The sequence below is a fragment of the Quercus robur genome, chromosome 7 (assembly GCF_932294415.1).
Source record: "Quercus robur chromosome 7, dhQueRobu3.1, whole genome shotgun sequence".
Classification (NCBI taxonomy): domain Eukaryota; kingdom Viridiplantae; phylum Streptophyta; class Magnoliopsida; order Fagales; family Fagaceae; genus Quercus; species Quercus robur.
In genome coordinates, this window is record NC_065540.1 from 21,665,424 (window position 1) to 21,684,674 (window position 19,251).

The 19,251-nt window shown below is 35.9% G+C and overlaps 4 protein-coding genes across 4 annotated transcripts in view; 1 reads left to right on the forward strand and 3 right to left on the reverse strand.

Moving 5' to 3' along the window:
* LOC126692741 (uncharacterized) overlaps positions 1-19,251 on the reverse strand; it is a 95,363-nt gene that overhangs the window by 59,224 nt on the left and 16,888 nt on the right. The window lies entirely within an intron of this gene.
* LOC126692745 (dihydroneopterin aldolase 2-like) lies at positions 5,943-8,081 on the forward strand. Its single transcript, XM_050388470.1, has 3 exons — positions 5,943-6,050; positions 6,998-7,202; positions 7,786-8,081. The coding sequence occupies exons 1-3, from the start codon at positions 6,032-6,034 to the stop codon at positions 7,988-7,990; spliced, it is 429 nt and encodes a 142-aa protein (XP_050244427.1). The 5' UTR covers positions 5,943-6,031; the 3' UTR covers positions 7,991-8,081.
* On the reverse strand, positions 10,413-11,897 carry LOC126691161 (uncharacterized). The gene has a single exon (XM_050386225.1). It carries the CDS (start codon positions 11,895-11,897, stop codon positions 10,413-10,415), a length of 1,485 nt encoding a protein of 494 aa, XP_050242182.1.
* LOC126692742 (L-type lectin-domain containing receptor kinase S.4-like) lies at positions 15,212-18,127 on the reverse strand. Its single transcript, XM_050388466.1, has one exon. It carries the CDS (start codon positions 17,699-17,701, stop codon positions 15,602-15,604), a length of 2,100 nt encoding a protein of 699 aa, XP_050244423.1. The 5' UTR covers positions 17,702-18,127; the 3' UTR covers positions 15,212-15,601.

The following is a 19,251-nucleotide window of genomic DNA, read 5'->3' on the forward strand; positions in this document are numbered from 1 at the left end:
TGCTATGGTGAACCAAATACATGTGCCGGGAATAAGTGCAACAATGCAAGCTATGTGATGACTTGATGGGGTAACTTTCCAAGGAAGTCTCCTGCAGACTCAAATGAATGTTCATTGTTTGTTTACTAGAGGGGAAGGCTGATAAGACTGTATATAAACAAACACCTTTCGGCATTATTGATGGGAAAGGCTGACCAGAAAATGTATAGAATTGATTTTAGAGATGGGCTTTTAGATTGGGAAAGGGATTGATTCTGTAATATTGTAGCTTGTCAACCTACCTTAACACTGTGTTACGCCAAAACAAGCACAGCCTTAAAGGGATGTAAATTGAATTTTTTCTAAAAATTCATTATACTTGAATCTCTTCCATTCCAAATTTGCCAAATTGGAGGAATTATAAAAACATTGAGGTTTCTAAACCCCTTCACAAGTTCATTTAATTCCTCCTCTAAAAAGCATCCAGTTGAATTTGATTAATATTAACATAATTAACTATGCTCTAGTTTCATAGGAATGGAACTTGAAAAATCTAGTCGAGCAGCAAGATGTGCAACTAATTTTATCAAATCACAAGCAACAAAATTGACAAGAAGGGGTCTAGTTTGTGCGAAGGGGCAACCTCCTATTCAAGCTTAATCTTGATGGAGAGTTGGAGGTGCGGGTGGTTTCTCAGAAGGCGAATGAATGCTCCGTATGGAGATTCTCTTCTTCAAGTCATGGCTTTAGTGTATTGATTAGAGCTCTCCAGTTTGATCACAAACATGGTTTGCAGCAGGTTAGAGAAGAATATGCATGCGGTGTCTTATTTAATGTTTATGATGTTGAATTCTGATGCCCCTCGTTAAACGGTATCAACAAGTCTTGTTGTAATAGAGCTTCCCAAAAGTGTAAAATCATAAAGTTAGATATACAAAATTAATAAAATCATTATCATCTTCTCTCCTAATATATATATATATATATATATATGTGTGTGTGTGTGTGTGTGGAGGGGGGTAGGTGATCCGAGCACATTTTTTTGGGGCTGCGGCCCCTATTTGAGGATGATCAAATACTCGAGAATGGCTAAAAGATACATACGTACACGGTTCGAAAGGCAGAAGAGGAAAGAGGAGTTCAATGTGGTAACCGAGATTCCTGAGGAACAAAGGCACCTCAGGAGCACTTTAGGAAGTCAACCACTTTAGAAGGATGAGCTTCAAGGAAAGTAGCAGAACCGTATCAGTAACAGAAGGAAGAAATATTTGTGAAGGTGACTGTCACCACCACATTAAATGCACTATGCCAATTGAACTGACTGCATTTATGGAAAAATGACACCTGAATAATGTTTTTCCAACTTACAGCCCTTCCTATTATCTGCAAAGAGGCCTTGATGGGACAAGTATCCAAAGGAGTTCCTAGAAGTTGAACAGGTGGAAGGCTAGGATGTATTGGAGGGAACTATATAAGGAAGTTGCCTTCATGAAAAACGGGTATGCAAGATTGAGAAAAAAGAAAAGAGAGAGAAAAACACTTTGTAAACGGAAACAACTTGATTAATATAAGAACACATTGTACTCGGATTGACTTGAGGAAGACGTTTTATTGAAATTGTGCATCTACTTCTATCAACTTGAACTTACATAATTTTGTAGTTTGCTTATAAAATCCACTCTTTTACAATAATATTGTTTTGGGCTTTATTAGGCTGACTTTCACTGTTTTTAGTGGACTTGGGCCATCCAAATCCAGTCCTTACAATCCCTCTCTCTCTCTCTCTCTATATATATATATATATAAAACCATCATTGTTTTGGACTTCTAGGAGAGACCAGATTGAAATAAGGTTAGAATCACTGTCGATGTGGGCCTCATGCTCTTCAAAAAGCTCCAAATTAACGTTAGTAGGTAAGATTTTGTCATATATAAAACCATCATTGTTTTGGACTTCTAGGAGAGACCAGATTGAAATAAGGTTAGAATCACTGTCGATGTGGGCCTCATGCTCTTCAAAAAGCTCCAAATTAACGTTAGTAGGTAAGATTTTGTCATCTAAAAACTTTTCTTGCTGGCTTGTCAAAGACATTCTTACTAAAGCTTGGAACCTAATAAATGAAGTAGAAGTTAATATAGTAGTAGTAGATAAGACCACATTTATGTTTGTCTTTAAGCATGAAGCTGATATTTGTAGCGCCTGGGAGCAAAGGCCTTGGTCAATATTAAAATATGAATATTAATCCTCCAGACCTAAGCCTGAATGAATTGACTTCTCTTACTCATAATTCTGTATCCAAGTCCACGTGAAACAAACAATGGGCTCTGGCACTTTGAAGAGAACTAGTAGACCATGTAGCCAGCAAGAGGTGGCTTTAAGATCAAATTCTCATGGAGACTACTGACAGGTGTGCATGCATGCATGCATGGCTCAGTTGCTCACGAAGCAAGAAGACACAAATGGACTCTCTTCAACGAATATAAATCATTTCCAACCATGCTCATGCAAATGTATAGTGATCTATATAAACATCAATGACTATTATACGTTTAAGGAAGTGGTATACTTCCCAACTAAATCGAAAGTTGAGCTTAAGTGTTGAATGGTAGCACTGACCCAATAAATCATTTGCATCAACCACTTGACCACCTTCCAAGTCCCCAATGACAAACAAAGTCTGCTAAGTAATAAGTACATTTTAGTTTAATTTCACTAATTTTGAAGAATTTTCAAACATAATTTCCATATAATAAGAATAAGGTATATACAAAACTTTTTCTACTTTTGAGTTTTAATAAGGTAAATTTGTGTCATGTGTTAAATCAATTTCTTAATTTTGATGCAAGTATTTATTACTCATGGCAACAATGAGGGTTTTGTTAGTTTTTATATTAAATGTGATACCATTTTCAATAAGAATTATTTCTTTTTCCATAAAAAAATAATTATTTCTTTTTTAAATATTTGAATTCTATATCATATTGAATTTTTAGTTTTAAATTTTTTATTTATTTTAAGACAACTAGACATTTCTCTCTCTCTTTTTTTTTTTCTTTTTCTTTTCTTTTTTTCCTTTTTTTCTTTTTTCCTTTTTCTTCTAAAGAACCTTATCATTTAAAAGATGGAGTACTATATATTTTGAATGAGTAAGATAATTTAAGAATAAAATATTTCAAAAACTATAATTAACAAACTTAATTTGTAATTTATTGCATCACAACAACAAAAATTAAGATTAAGTCTAGAAGTAAAATAATACTTTTTTCCTAGAATAAAATACATAAACATGAGAACTTTGCATTTTCTAATAAAGAATTTTTTAAAAGTTATGTAGGGACACAATTTTAGTGACCCAATCCTTGTCGGTCAAGTCTTGGCCCAAGAAGTCCCACACAATGAATTTTTTGTAGAGTATGGGCTAAAGAACTTATTTTCAGTTAGCTTAAACGGTTTGTTGCATGGGTTAAAGGAATACAGAAATAAGAACGAAAAATGCCACCGTAAAGAGAGATCCCTCACAAATGATCAGGCCTAAAACTTGATTAATGGACACAGATTAATGCAGTAAGATTTCTCTACAGTGTTCTCTCCTCCTTTTTCTCCGTCCCCTCTCTTGGGGGACTTCTTACATATTATATAGGCCCTTTCATATCATCTGGGCTTTACACTTGTTGATCATCCATACCCCTACTTGAGCACCTGTCCCATTAGACACCCCTATCAATTCTTTGTAAGTTGCGGTAGTCAAGGTAGTACTGTTCAGGGGTCTTCTCTTCATTAATGCGGCCAGGAGAGTAGTTGTAATGCATTTAATGTGGTGGTGGCAGTGTTTGCTGAGATATCTCAGGTTTCCTTCCTTTTTACGTATTTGGAAGATGGACTGTAGTGGCTTGGACGCGCCTTTGATCCGAATTTTGCAGTGTCCGAGGAGAAATTACTCCTCGGACATGTTCTCTGTGCCCCAGTGGACCTAAATAATGATTGCTTGGGCCACGATGTCTCCTCGGACGGGCTTCGTTCTCGGATGGGCCTAGGGCCCAGCCAGCCTATTATTTTGGGCCGGTCCCCACAAGTTAACAAAATATAATAATAACCATATTTAGCTTTTGTAAGAATTATAAAATGTATCTAAAGAATTAAATGTGATACCACTTCCAATAAAAAAAAATTTCTTTTTCCATTAAAAAAAAGAATTATATCTTTTTTAAATATAAGAATTCTATAGCATATTGAATTTTTAGTTTAAATTTATTTATTTATTTATTATTTTTTTCCCTTTTTCTTTTAAAGAACCTTATCATTTAAAAGATGAAGTACTATTTTGAATGAGTAAGATAATTCAAGAATAAAATATTTCAAAAACTATAATTAACAAACTTAATTTGTAATTTATTGCATCACAATCACAAAAATTAAGTCTAGAAGTAAAATAATACTTTTTTCCTAGAATAAAATGCATAAACATGAAAAATTTGCATTTTCTACGAAAGAATTTTTTAAAAGTTAATAAAATATAATAGTGACCATATTTAGCTTATGTAAGAATTATAAAATGTATCTAATTGCATACTTTAACGTAAGTGTATTTGTGTGTGAAGCTCACTCTTGAAGACTTAAAACTTAACACTTATACTTGTGGAGTGATTATCACGCTAAGGGTGTGTGGTGGTCTAATTATGCATACTTCAAAATAGGGATGACAATTTTGCCTCGCCCCACTTAATCCGCTCCTCTCCGCTTGGGTTTTCTCTGCCTTGCAAAGGTAGTGGGGCAGAGATGGGGCAAGATTTTAGCCTTGCACCATGGGACGGGGTGGAGATGGGTTTAAAATTTTTAGACCCATCTCGGCCTGCCCCTCCCTGTCCCCGCCCCACCCCGCCCCGCCTTGTTAAGGGTTATAATTATAAAATTTTCATACTCTAAAATCCTACTATTTAAACAAACATATCAATATTAGCTTATTTTATTGTATCCAATGTGGGTTGTCTACTTTTATTTTATTATGTATTATACTATGAGATTTTTTTTGTAATTGTCTTGTTAAATACTTGGATATATTACTCAAATTTTTCTAAAAATTGATTTGCTTTAATGGGATAAATTTAGTTGTAATTTTAAGTATATTTTTATTAATGAAATATGTTTCACTAAAAAAAATTGTATTAGTTGTGGGGCAAATTAGCAAAAAGTAGAGTTTTACGGGATGTGGCGGGGTTTCGTGGGGCCCCAAGGTGCAGGGATGGGGTGAGAAATTTTTTCTCGTCATGTGGGGCAGGGCGGGGATGGGCCAAGACAAAACCATGCAAGGCGGGGATGAAGACCCCATCCTTCGGCCTTACCCTGCCCCATTACCATCCCTACTTCAAAACTATACAAAATGTGCGTGATCAAAAATAGGAAATTAGAAGAAATTGTTTGGTTTAAATGGAAAGAAATTAATGTATTGCTAAAATTTAATCATAATTATGACAAAAATGTTTATAATAATTAGGAAATTAATGTATTGCTAAAATTTTATTGTAATTAGGAAAAATAATTATGAAAAAATGTTTATAATAAAATATATTTAATGTTTTGATAGTAAACATGACAAAAATGGTTATTAACATTAAATAATATATTAAGTCACTCTTAAATGAATTACTTTTGAATACTTCACTCATAAATGAATGATTATTTTCTTCTAAAAAAAATGAATGGTTATTTATTGTTGACACAGAGAATTTTTTTTTGACAGGCAACAATATCATAGCAAATAAATGAATATTATACCATATAGATGAAAGAAGTTATTGTTATAAAAAAAGAGATGAAAGAAGTTACAGAATATGATATGTGTCATTATGCATTAATCAAAGTCAACATTTTGTGTATCCACCAGTTTTAAGAATTCATGAATGTGTTTAATATCAATTGTACATATTTGGTACAAATGTAATCCTCTAGTTACCTTTTTTATAACATAGATTGGTCTATAACTGTTTCTCTCACTTTCTCAGTACTGCAAAATTTTCCAGCGCCTGCTTAGTAGTTATCGCGAGAATTTTAGTCATGCAAAAACCCAGTAGCGGTAAAATTTCTTTCATAGTTTCTTGGATTTTTTTTTTTTTTAATTTTTAATTTTATTGAATTGCTTCCTTCACATTTGATGCGAATCTCAGTTACAAAGTTGTGATTTTTTGCTTGTTCTAGTTGTTAGTGAGTGTAGTCTTGTGAATTCTTGATGGTTTTTTTTTTATTTTTTTATTTTATTCGGAAAATATTTATTGCTTTGGGAACATTTAGCTTCAGTGTGTCATTAGGGGACAAAAAAAGAGAAAGAATTTAAAGAAAAGAGTGTTTAGAATTCTTAACTTTATATGGGTGTCAGAAAAGTTTGGTTTGATAATTGGAAGTTCGGTTCTTTCATGCAAAGAGCTGTCTCAGAGGTGTTTCGATGTTGAAGTTCATAGTTCATGTTTAGTTTGATGTGCTTCCATTTGGCAAAATGAAAATTTTTTTTGTGATTTTTTTTTTTAAATTCATAATTTCGTTTTTTCTAACACTGTAGGGTCTTTTATTCTCCCTGTGAATCAAGTTCCCTTGATAAAATATATTTCATAGATTTTTATTTTGGAAATTTGGAACGTTCTATGTGAGCTATACCATGATGCAGGATTAACTTCTTTTAGATATTGATGTTGTGGTGCTGTCGATTTTGGTCATAGTTATATACAATTATAGGTTGAATTTTACCTCTTCTATTATACACGTGAACAGATTGATGAAACCAATACATATGAACTGTGATGTTAAGACTATAGATGTCGAATTGCATCAAAAGAATGTGTAATTGAATGCTTTTTTTACTGATGTTATAATGTTTGATCATAAGAAATCAGTGTTGTTATAGGAAATCACATTTTTTTTAAGCATCTATGTAGTTCCACTGAATTATACATGTTTAGTTTGGTGCTTCAAGTCATCATTCCATTCCACCCTTTCAAGTGTATGCCTAATGAATAATGACTCTGATAGGAGCAAGGATGGATGTTGTTGCAATAGCAAAGGGAGACAAACTCATATTGAGGGGGTTGAAGTTGCATGGGTATCATGGGGTGAAGCCAGAGGAAAGGACGCTGGGTCAGAAGTTCTTGGTGGATGTTGATGCCTGGTTGGACCTTCGGCAGGCTGGTAAATCTGATTGCTTGTCAGATACTATTAGTTATACTGATATTTACCGGTAAGCCATAATTGTACACCTTCATTTATAATACCTTGAACCGTGACTTGTCATACTCTCTCATTTTTCTTTTTCTTTTTCTTTTTTAATTTGCTTTGATTGGAAGAATTTCATCTTAATTTTCGTAATTTAAAGAAACCAACTTTCTAATTTAATGAAACCAACTTTGTAATTTCGTAATTTGTAAATTTTTATGGCAACTGCAATAATAAGGCTGAGATCGTATATGATTAGCGAATATCTAACAAAACTAACTTGCATAATATAGGTGGTTTAATAGATAATAGTAATTGTAGCTTATGATGAATATTTTCATTCTATGAGCTATCTGTGTATGTAATGTGTCACACCTCAAACCCAAAAGGGTCCAAAATATGAGAAAACGAACCACCAAGAGAAACTGTAGGGAATTTTTTTTTTTCATCAAAGCAAAAACCCTCAAATGTATTGGAATGTTAATTTACAGGTGCTTTGGGGTTGTAGTTTTCTATGCACTAAACCTTTAATTGGTTTGGGGCGTGACATTATGCATGCTCTGTTTGATACGAGATCACATTTGATAGTTTGAATTGGTGAAATGCAGAATAGTTGAAGAAATTGTGGAAGGACCTGCTCAGAATCTTCTAGAGTCAGTGGCTCAACGCATTGCGTCTGCCACTTTTACGAAGCACCCCCAGATCTCTGCTATTCGTGTGAAAGTTGGAAAGCCTCATGTTGCTGTTCCTGGTTCTGTTGACTACTCGGGTGTTGAGATTCTTAGATACAGAAGTGTAGATGCATCAAACTGAACTCATTATTTATACACAGTTTCCCTTTGTCCCCCACTCCCTTTTTGAGACCTGAAAAAAATAGAGGGGGATGTTGCATGTGTTGCTTAAAATTTCTTGCCTGAGTTTGAATTGGTGCTAGCAATTGATTTATGAGGTTGCAGTTCTTTCTTAGTGCCTACCTAAATTTTATGTATTTTCTTTCATTCTTTGTTTACTTGGCCTCCACCTTGGAATTTATCTAGTCCCTTGTCTCGCAGTTCCTGGCACCAACATTTGGATCAGTTTTCTATAAGAGATCATACGTACGTGGGATTGGGAAATGTATCTAGATTTTAACGGGATTGCGCTTTACATGAATGAAAGTTGGTATTGTATTGGTATGCAGTTAATTATAACTCATTATCATTTGCATACAGCATAGAAAAGACACATATCCAGTAATAAAAATTAAAAAAACATGGAAAAGATGCTCAATTAAGATTGCCAAAATATGGTAAACAAAAAAAAAACCTTGTAGCTCAATGACATCATTTAGTCTTCTTCAAGGAGAGAATCAAGTCCAAATCTCCTTCCTCAATGGGGTAAAAAAAATGATTGCCGAAATATTTTAACTGTCTAGACTTAATTGTGCCATAGAAATCTAAAACACACAAATACTACAACTCTTCTACTAAACCTAAGTTCTACAAGAACACTAGGCTAATAGGCACAGTAATAGAGAAAACCTCTCTAGCAAACTTTTATTCAAAACACACATAACATAAATAATCTCTCTATAAAGAGTATTTATAGGAATAGAATTTCTCCTACTCTTTTTAAGAAAAGAAATAATAAACCTACTTCTACTTGAGAAAGGAAAAACAATTTAACTAGGAAAAGAAAAACAATTAAAATCCCAATTCAACTAGGAAAAGGATTTTAATTCAAAGTACTAGAGTAAATAAATCCTAATTCAAATAGGAAAAGGAAAACAATAAAAACTATTTGTTTCTTCATAACGTGATTTGCATCATTCTCCCTGGGTTGGAAGAAACTCGTCCTCGAGTTTGGAGTTTGGATTGGAGTTGTCTCCTCGATATGGAACAAGATGCTTAACATTGAAGACGTCAGATGTACGCATATGACTTGGAAGTTTCAATTGATAGGCATTAGGATTAATTTTCTCAAGAATCTCCAAAGGACCAATCTTGGATGCATCACAATGTAACTCGAATGGTTGAGAGAAATCAGGAAGAGCTAGAATAGGTGTTGTAGTAAGCTTTTCCTTGATCTGATGAAATGCCTTAGCGGCTTCAGTTGTCCACAAAAACTTACTAGCCTTCATGCAATCTGTAATTGGTGCCATGATGGTGCTAAAGTCAGGGATAAACCGCCGGTAGAATGACACCAACCCATGGAAACTGCGGACCTCGTGGACTGTGGTTGGTATTGGCCATTGTTTAACAGCAGTAACCTTTGATTCATCAACTGATAGTCCATCCTTGGACACCACATAACCAAGAAATAAAACACTATTTGTCATAAAAGAACATTTGGTTATGGCAGCATAAAATTTCTCCCTACTTAGAACTATGAGTACCTCACGAAGATGTTGGAGGTGTAAATCAATATTGGCACTATATATCAGGATATCATCAAAATAAACTACAACAAACTTGCCGATGAAGGGGCGAAAAATTTGGTTCAGAACACGCATGAAGGTGCTAGGAGCATTAGAAAGTCCGAATGGCATTACTAGCCACTCATACAACCCCTCACGTGTCTTGAATGCTGTCTTCCATTCATCACCAGGACGTACTCGAATTTGATGGTACCCACTTTTTAGATCCAACTTAGAAAACACTGTAGCACCACTCAACTGATCAAGCAAATCATCCAATCGAGGAATAGGGAATCTATACCGGACTGTAATTTTGTTGATGGCACGACTGTCGATGCACATTCGCCATGATCCATCCTTTTTGGGTGTCAGTAAGGCTGGCACGGCACAGGGACTAAGACTCTCTCTAATGTGCCCTTTTAACAACAAACCCTCTACTTGTCTTCTAAGTTCTTCATGCTCTTTTGGGCTCATACGGTAGTGTGGGCGATTAGGTAGATTCGAACCTGGTACAAGATCAATTTGGTGTTGTATATCTCGGAGTGGCGGTAACCCCTCAGGTAGATCACTAGGAAATACGTTTGCAAATTCATCTAATAAAGATTGCACAGCCTTTGGTACTACACTACCCTTTGAGCTCTCCTTTCCCAATAATACAAACACCAACCCTGAATCAAACATCTCTTCAACAAATGCCCTTTTAGCTAAGAGATTCTTACCCCCTCTTGAAGTTGGCTTAGGTTCAATCTCCTTACAGGGCAACAACACAATTTTTGTGCTACCAAACATGAAACTGTATGTATTCTTCTTACCATCATGTTGAACCTCTCTATCATATTGTCATGGTCTACCAAGGAGAAGATGACATGCATCCATAACTACCACATCACACCATGCATTATCCTTATATTTCAACCCAATAGAAAAAGAAACCAAACAACGTTTAGATACAGTTACCTCATTGCCCCTTTTGAGCCAAGATAGTTTGTAAGGGTTAGGGTGCTTCTCTGTTGCTAATCCCAATTTTTGAACAGCCTCTTCTGATACCACATTCTCACAGCTTCCAGAATCAATAACAAGTCTACATACCTTGCCCCCCATAGTACATGTAGTTTGAAAGATATTGTTTCGGAGCCAATCCTCGCCTTCAGATTTGCGAGGTGTGAAACACGCCCTTCTTGTAACTAACAAAGGGCCATCATCCCCCTGCACATACTCCTCTTCCTCTTCAGCATCATAAACAGCTTCTTGCTCAAAGGTATTTAAATGATCATCAGTACATTCTTCACTCTCAATAAATAAACCCTTCTTGCAATCAACCATTCTATGCCCTGCCTCACCACCCTTGAAACATCGAGAGCCAGAACTACTAGCTGCAGTGCGGTTAGGTTGTGGATTAGCTTGATTAACTTGGCCTTTTCCTTGTGTAGATTGTGTAATTGCACCATAAGGAGGAGCTACTGGTGGTAGTCGGTTGCCACTACTATTTGAAACCATGTTAGTCCTCCTATTCATCGTCTTCTCTAAATGCAAAGCTCTCTGATGGGCTTCAGATACAGAAATTAGGTCAAATAAATTCAAAGTATCTTGAAATTGTTGCCTCATGCCTCCAATATAACGTGAAACTAATTGATCTTCCGAATCTGCAAGGTCAACTCTAGCTACAAGTTGATAAAACTCTTGAGTATACTCATCTATAGATTGTGTACCTTGCTTAAGATTGTGTAGTTGTTGATATAATGTACACATATAATTATGGGGTAAGAATGCAGCACGCATATGTTTCAAAATTTTTTCCCAAGTATTGATTTTAGATTTACCTTGGCGAATACGACTTTGCTTTAATTGTTGCCACCATGCAGCAGCACGTCCTCTGAATTTGGTCGCCACCAAAGAAACTCTTTTGTCTTGCGGCACCTCCTTAAACTCCAAAATTTCTTCAACCGCAGCTACCCAATCTAGGAATTCTTTAGGTTGTAAACAACCTTTGAACTCTGGAATATCTAATTTGAACCCAGATTCCCATCTGTTTGAATTGTATGAAACCAAGGGTTTCTCCCTCCTCCTTCTATGTCCAGCAAACGGATTTTCCATCTCATCCTCAACATTATAGTCTACCTCATCTTCCTCCACAAAACGTAGAGTTGGACTACGGTTTCGAGGCTGGTTAACAACGGCTAAGGTAGCAAGCTGCTTTGTTAGCGCTTCAAACTGCTCTTCCATCCACTGACAGTGTGCCTCTAGTTGTGTATTGCGTGCAATCTCATCGCGTTCATACTCACCATCTACAGCAGCGTGCCTTCCCCCACATGATCCTCGTGCCATGGTAGGAACCTAACCTGGGCTCTGATACCAACTGATGCAGTGTAGGCGTGTAGAAGCAGAATCTAAAACACACAAATACTACAACTCTTCCACTAAACCTAAGTTCTACAAGAACACTAGGCTAATAGGCACAGTAATAGAGAAAACCTCTCTAGCAAACTTTTATTCAAAACACACATAACATAAATAATCTCTCTATAAAGAGTATTTATAGGAATATAATTTCTCTTACTCCTTTTAAGAAAAAAAATAATAAACCTACTTCCACTTGAGAAAGGAAAAACAATTTAACTAGGAAAAGAAAAACAATTAAAATCCCAATTCAACTAGGAAAATGATTTTAATTCAAAGTACTAGAGTAAATAAATCCTAATTCAAATAGGAAAAGGAAAACAATAAAAACTATTTGTTTCTTCATAACGTGATTTGCATCACATCGAAATCCTTATTTTTTCTCGGGAAGCCAAAAAGGAGAATCTCGAGGGGCTATTGTAGGGATATTGGGCCTGGGAGTTTGTCATTTGTTTGTGTTATGGATTTACGGCCCAATCCAAAGACAAGGGTTTGTCCGAGGACGAGAAATCTTTTTTAAGCAAGGTTGTATTAGTGAATAAAGGTCAACTTTGACCATTATGGCTCAAGGGATGGGCCGAGGATAAATTCATCCTCAGCTAACTAGGGTTGAGGTTCAAAAAATGTTGTCTGTCACTCAGGAGCAATATTCCAAGAAGTCTTGTCGGTAGTGATAAGCATTGTTAGAGTGGTTATCAGAAGGAGGCCCTAAATATCTAAAGAAAAAGCAACTACCACCACATTAAATGCACTGCAGCTAACACCCTAGCCACATTAATGTGGAAGTGATACCTGAACAGTATATTTCAGCCTTACAGCTATTACATAAAGACTTAAGAAAGGTATAGATGCGACAAGTATCAACACCGACTGGCTAGGATACGTGCGGAAGAGGGAGAAGAGAAGGAAGGAGAGTATATAAAGAAAAGGGGGAAACAAGAAAAGTGGAGAGAGAATTCACAAGAAAAAATATTGTAGCATCTAAGAACTAAATTTGAGATCAATACATAAGATCAGACCTCCTCGGATCTTTCTGAGGATGATTTTTCTTCAATACGAGCCTTTTTTCTTTTCATTCTCCTATGATTTGAATCCATTTTCGTGTTTGTTTGATCAACTAAAGCCCAATATCCAAACCCATTCTCTACAAATTTATTGTTTTGGACTTTTTGGGCCTACGTCCATCCACGTAGTGGGCTAGGAGTTCAACTCTGGTCCTTACAATATATATATATATATATATATATATATGACTTTAAAAAAAATATATTAATTAAACTATATTATCTTATTTTAGATGCAAAATTACTAATTAACATGAACTACAAATAATTATATTTTGAGGAAAATCTATAGACACAAAAAATAAGACAAAAATTTTCACATCTATTGATGTGGTAGATTGATAGTGGTAAGTAAAAAGTGATGTCAGTAGTAGACCTAGATAAGAACTAGTAAAAATTTGCTAGCTCAATTGTTGTAAATTTTTTTTTTCTTTTTTGTATTGTTCTTTTTTTTTTTTTTTTTAAGTACTACATTTATAATATTTTCATAACAAATTATGGGTGTTAAGTTGTTACTAGTTTTAATTTGAACCCACCACTAAAATTACTTTTTTGTTCACCAATAACAACCAGTAACAACCTACCACTTAGGATCTGTTGTGAAAGTGATGTGAAAGTATCATTTTTTTTCTTATTATTTTTCATTTGATAAAAAAAATTATTTTATTTATTGGTTAATATTTGAGCTTAATTAATACTATTACAATGAAAGAAATAACCTTATTGATTAAAATTTAGGGGTCTTTTTCTACTTGGGGCTGGGGGCTTTGGGTGATAGCCTCATTTGCCTATACTATAGAGCCGACCCTTTTTGCTTTTGATATTGATTTTAAGAGACAGAATGTTATAGTTAAACTCAAATGCTCTTTTTTCTTTATTTGGAATTATAACATGCTGACCAAAAATTTTTGAAATTAATTTAATGTACAAATCTTCTTGTTGCATTGCAGTGAGTTGTGACTGGTATGATTTAAAATAAAAACTTTCTTTAATATTGACACATAACCTTTTGAAAGCCCACATTTTAAATTCTATAAATATTGCATAAATCATCTTATATATATAAACTTCATTAGTTATATATAATAATAATAATAAATTCCTATTGATAACTAACGTAATGATTATATTTCTGTTTTGAAAACATAAAACTGGGAACAAAGATCATGTTTTGTTGCACTTTAATGTGCACTGCGTGACATGATGTTCAAATACTACTCTCGGAGATGTCAAGAGACGTTTCAATAGTTTAAATAATTCCTTTGTTTCGGTAGATATATTGAAGCCCATTGATTCTTGAAGATGTCAAGAGATGTTTCAATAGCTCTAATAATTCTCCTGTTTTCCTTTCAAGTTAAAAAAAAAAAAAAAAAAAAAAAAATATATATATATATATATATATATATATTCTTCTGTTTTGTTAGATATATTACAGCCCATTGGGCACAGACACGTTATAAGGCCATCAATCCTTATCATACTAGGACTAGTTTAGGACTAGTTTTTTTTTTTTTTTTGATGGGAGTGTAGGACTGGTTTGTAATGCTACAATGTGTAAATTTTTTATATAGGAATGAATACCATTTACTAATACGTGGAAGTGAGTAGATCAAAACTCGGTCCAGTGGTATTGTCGACCACGGGTTTCAGGGTTGACCCCACCATTTTAGAATCTTGGTGACTTGGTGGCGTTTTTGAATTTTGAAGTGTAAGGCAATATGTGTATATGATTTTAGGAGTTGTCACCTACTATGAAATTTCTAAGTATGATTAGTTGTCTAATACTATATTTTATTTCTTAATAAGCTAAGGGAGATCCTAAGGGCACTTAAAGCTCAATTAGGAAAGAAAAACATGTCTCGAATAAAAAAATATGGACTTAAAAGTTCAATAACGCATGGAAAATGTGTTAGGTACCTGCAATACTCATCTTTTTACCTTATTTTGAATCATTCCTAACGTTCATCACTAGAAAAATAAATTGAACAACTGGAATTTGTTTTTGAGAAAACTTGTTTGCAAATTACATTTTGAAATAGCTATAAGTGCTTTAAAATAAATACCATTAAGCTCGCTTCTTTAGAAAGCATTAGCAAGCTAAAACTGCAAATTAATCTCTTAGACATTTTTCTCATGCAAAAGATAACAAAAACCACAATGGCCATATTCGAGGGGGAGAAATTTGTTGTAGTCATACAAAATGCAATATTGTGTACAAGAAAATGATTTTGAGAGTAATTACCCACAAAACCTTCACTTTTACAGATTTTGTGAAAGAGAAATGGTATTACAACAGGAGATGTTAGCTCATTCTTCAGAGGTATTAAGGTTCACTCATTGTGAAACATGCTATATTAGTAGTTTAGCACACAAAATCAACCATTTGCATATGAATTTCTTGGATTTTTTTTTTTTTTTTTTCCTTCAAGTCAAAAACTTCCTTGGAAGGTTTTCTAAAAAATCAAATGGAATCTCACAAGGTATTTTTTTTTTTTTAAAGGAAAAAAAGAAAAGAAAAGAAGAAGCAAGATTTTTCTGCTAAAATTTTTTGTCACTGGTCACTTGTAACTACCTAGTTTCCCCTCTGCCTTGGAGAAGGGAGAGAGGTGAAGTAGAAAGAGAAGCAAGACTGACACTTCTATTTCTATTCATTGTGGATGAGAACGAGTCCATCTTTCCAAACGAGGAAGATGCAAACGCGTGCACAAAATCATCAAACCCTTCCACATGACCCTTTCCTCCATTGAACTCACTTGGGGCTCTCAAATCATCCGAGATGTTAGCCTCTCCTTCCAAGTACCTCACCACTTGTCTCATACTAGGCCGTGCCATTGGTGCATTATTTGAACACATTAGCCCCAACTTTAACACCATCACCATCTCACTCTCATCAAAATCACCATTCAACCTTGGGTCCACCACATCAAGTAGCTTTCCTTCAATGAACCTGTCCCAAACCCAATCGACCAAGACCAACTCTTCCGGCATTGCCTTGGGCTCAATGGGCCTACGCCCACAAGCAACCTCGAGCAAAAGTGCACCAAATGCAAACACATCTGAACATGTTGTGGCCTTTCCTGTTCTAGGCAACTCTGGTGCAAGATAGCCTAAAGTGCCAACGACCCGAGTTGTACCCGGGTTCGACCCGTGTTCACATAGTCTTGCTAGTCCAAAATCGCCTAGTCTTCCATTGAGTTCACTGTCTAGTAACACGTTGCTAGCCTTAACATCTCTGTGAATCACAACTTGTTCATAGCCTTCGTGTAGATACAAAAGTCCAGAAGCAACACCCTTTATGATGGTGAACCTTTGCTCCCAAGAAAGAACTGTTTTTGGTTCATCAAACAAGGAATTATCTAGGCTCCCATTAGCCATAAAATCATACACAAGAAGAAGATCGCCTCGTTTACGACACCAACCCAATAATTGAACCAAATTCCGGTGGCGAAGTCGACCAATGCTAGCGATTTCCGATACAAATTCACGCAAACCCTGTTGGGATTTATGGGAGATTCTCTTAACAGCAACTTGGGTTTTTGAATTCGGAAGCGTACCTTTGTATACTAGACCAAAACCACCACTACCAAGTAGCCCTTTTTCTCCGAAACCATTGGTTGCTTTCTTCAGTTCTTGGTAAGAATAACGATGTGGACCTAGTTCAAGCTCCCAATCTTCGACTATGTCGGCGTTCTTAATCTTCCTGAACAAGTATATAGCAACGAAAATTGCAGATAGTGCAAGAACAGTAGCTGAAACAGAAATACCTACTTTTAGAGCTGTGTATTGTTGCTTCTTGAGTCCAGGTAGTGAAGGCAGAGAAGAGAGATCAAGAGCTGGAGCTTGCCCATTAATCTTGAAGCTCCAGCCCAAAACATAGTGTGAGCTCGCAAGCAAACCCGTTGAAGCAGAGAAGCCAACGTACACGTATTCTTGAAGGATTGGTGAGAGATCTAAAGGAAAAGATAAGATTGGCTTACTGGGTTTAGAAGAAAATGGAGAAATGGTAACGTTGAAAACATTTTGAACTGAATCGTAGTCGATCCAAGCTTGAATAGCTTTCCCACTCTTGAGGTTAAGGTCTTGTTTTGTTGAACTGTCGGTGAAGTATGCTGCGGTGGCTGAGGCATTGGAGGTTAAGCTATTGATGTCGATTCCAACATGGTTGTCGTTGATGTCTCCGAACTCGAAGTCTTGGACAGTGTCGAACTCAACTGCGAAGAGATGATCTGACGAATTTCCCACATCGCTAGGATTGAAAAGGCCAAGGTACTGGCTTGGATGAGCTTGTAGATCCTTAGTGGTTGCGATTGTGAAAGCAAGGCCGTGGCCTCCGAGCTTTGGATACTCGGGGACTATGGTAAAAGCAAAAGATGTGGAAAAAGAGAAAGCTTTACCATTGGTGGAGTTCTTGAACTGAAATGGAGAGGTATAGAAAGCATGGCCCATTAACCGACTGGTCTCGTTGGTTAATTTAAGAATGCCAGTTTTTTGGATCTCTGCGATTCCGTTTAAGGTTATGTTGGTGCCCACATCTTTGAATCCAGTAAAGAAAAATTGGTTAAGCTGGGATGAAACAGGGATTGAAAGGACGATAAGAGCAAAGAACAATCTAAGAAGTGTGGCCATGTTTGGGAAGAGAATCTTAAGGCATGTGAATGAAATGGGCATTAAGATTTTTGAAAGGGTAGGTGAGTTTAGAATTTAGTCATTTTTACTATGAGGGAAGTGCAAGAATGGTAAAGCATGTGTATTGGATAGCACTAATTGTAATAAGGATTGTGTTTAATAAAAGGCTGGCGCAGGAGATCTGAATTTGTAATGGGGTTCTAGGAAGTTAGATTGGGGTTCTAGGAATGATTTTTTTTTTTTTTTTTTTTTTCTAAGGAAGTTGGGGTTCTAGGAAGTTAGGAACCTTAAGACAACAATTGGTCACATTAGAAGGGCACACAGTTTCAGATGATAAAGTGGGAGTAAATGCAACTTGGAAATAAAAATGGAATTGGAATGGGATGGTATATGAAGATGGGTTTTGATTTTTCAGCTGGAATCCTATATCATTGACACAGTGGAGGAGAACAGAGAGCTCTGGATCTAATCCGAGCTCACAACTCACAATTATGAGCACGAGAGACAGAGGCGTCTTAGTAAACTGAACAGGACACAAAATTGTGGATTCTCCTTTACTGATTCCCCGTTTAGCCCATTAGTATGAATGACAATTTTGCCTTGTCACTTCCTGTTTCATCCCGTACGGATTTTTCCCACCTTGCAAGAGTGATAAAACGGGAATTAGGAAATTTTAGCCCCACACTACGGAACGGGCCAGAAATGGGTTTAGCCTTTTTAAATCCACTATGTCCTGCCCTGCGTTGATAAGGGTTAAATTATAATTTTTTCATACTTTAAAACCCTACTATTTAAACAAATATATCAGAGCTTATTTTCTCAGCTTCTTTTTTCTCTTTAGCAAGGTTGAAAATAAAGTAGCAATTTTAACGTTTTCTTTCGCCTTTATTTTTTATTTTTTATTTGATAAGAACGTTGCACTTTTATTCAAACAAAAGAATCAAAAACATTATCCTGGATGAGTGCTTGTACAATACAAGGAGGGTACTCCCCTATCCAAACACAAGAATCACCCAAACTAAGTGCAAATTTAGCTAGAATATGGGCAGGTCTATTCCCCTGCCTCCGAACATGAGAAAAATTAACCGAGTGAAACTCCATACTGATTTGCTACATGCCAAGACACAAAGTGCCAACAGATGAGGGAGGAATGGACTGACCACAGAGAGCACGCACCATCACCAGTGAATCACCTTCTAATACAATGTTTTGAAAACCCAAGTCCCACGCTAGTTGAAGGCCAGCTTCAAAAGCTTTTGCCTCTGCTTCTAGTGGGCTCAACGGAACATGAAAATGCTTGCTCAATGTTGCCACAAGGCTCCCTGCATCATCCCAAATCACAACACCTATTCTCGCTGAGCGACTATGCTTAAAAAAGGCACCGTCCACATTTATCTTAAGCACAGAATGGGGTGGTGGAGTCCAAAAGGCCTGAATCAACTCCGGACGAACTTCGTGAGACTCCGTCGCTGTTGCATAATCAATCAAGTAATGAGAAGCCCATTGAACAAGAGCTTTCGGTGTTTTCCTATTGCTCCCATGTCGTACCAAGTTACGGTTTGTCCACATTGCCCAGGCTATCGTAACCACCA

Excerpts from the sequence above, each read along its gene's own strand:
- LOC126692742 (XM_050388466.1), bottom strand. The coding sequence starts at position 17,701 with ATGCCCATTTCATTCACATGCCTTAAGATTCTCTTCCCAAACATGGCC.
- LOC126691161 (XM_050386225.1), bottom strand. The coding sequence starts at position 11,897 with ATGGCACGAGGATCATGTGGGGGAAGGCACGCTGCTGTAGATGGTGAG.
- LOC126692745 (XM_050388470.1), top strand. Across the intron at positions 7,203-7,785 it reads AGTTATACTGATATTTACCG|AATAGTTGAAGAAATTGTGG; the intron begins GTAAGCCATAAT and ends GGTGAAATGCAG.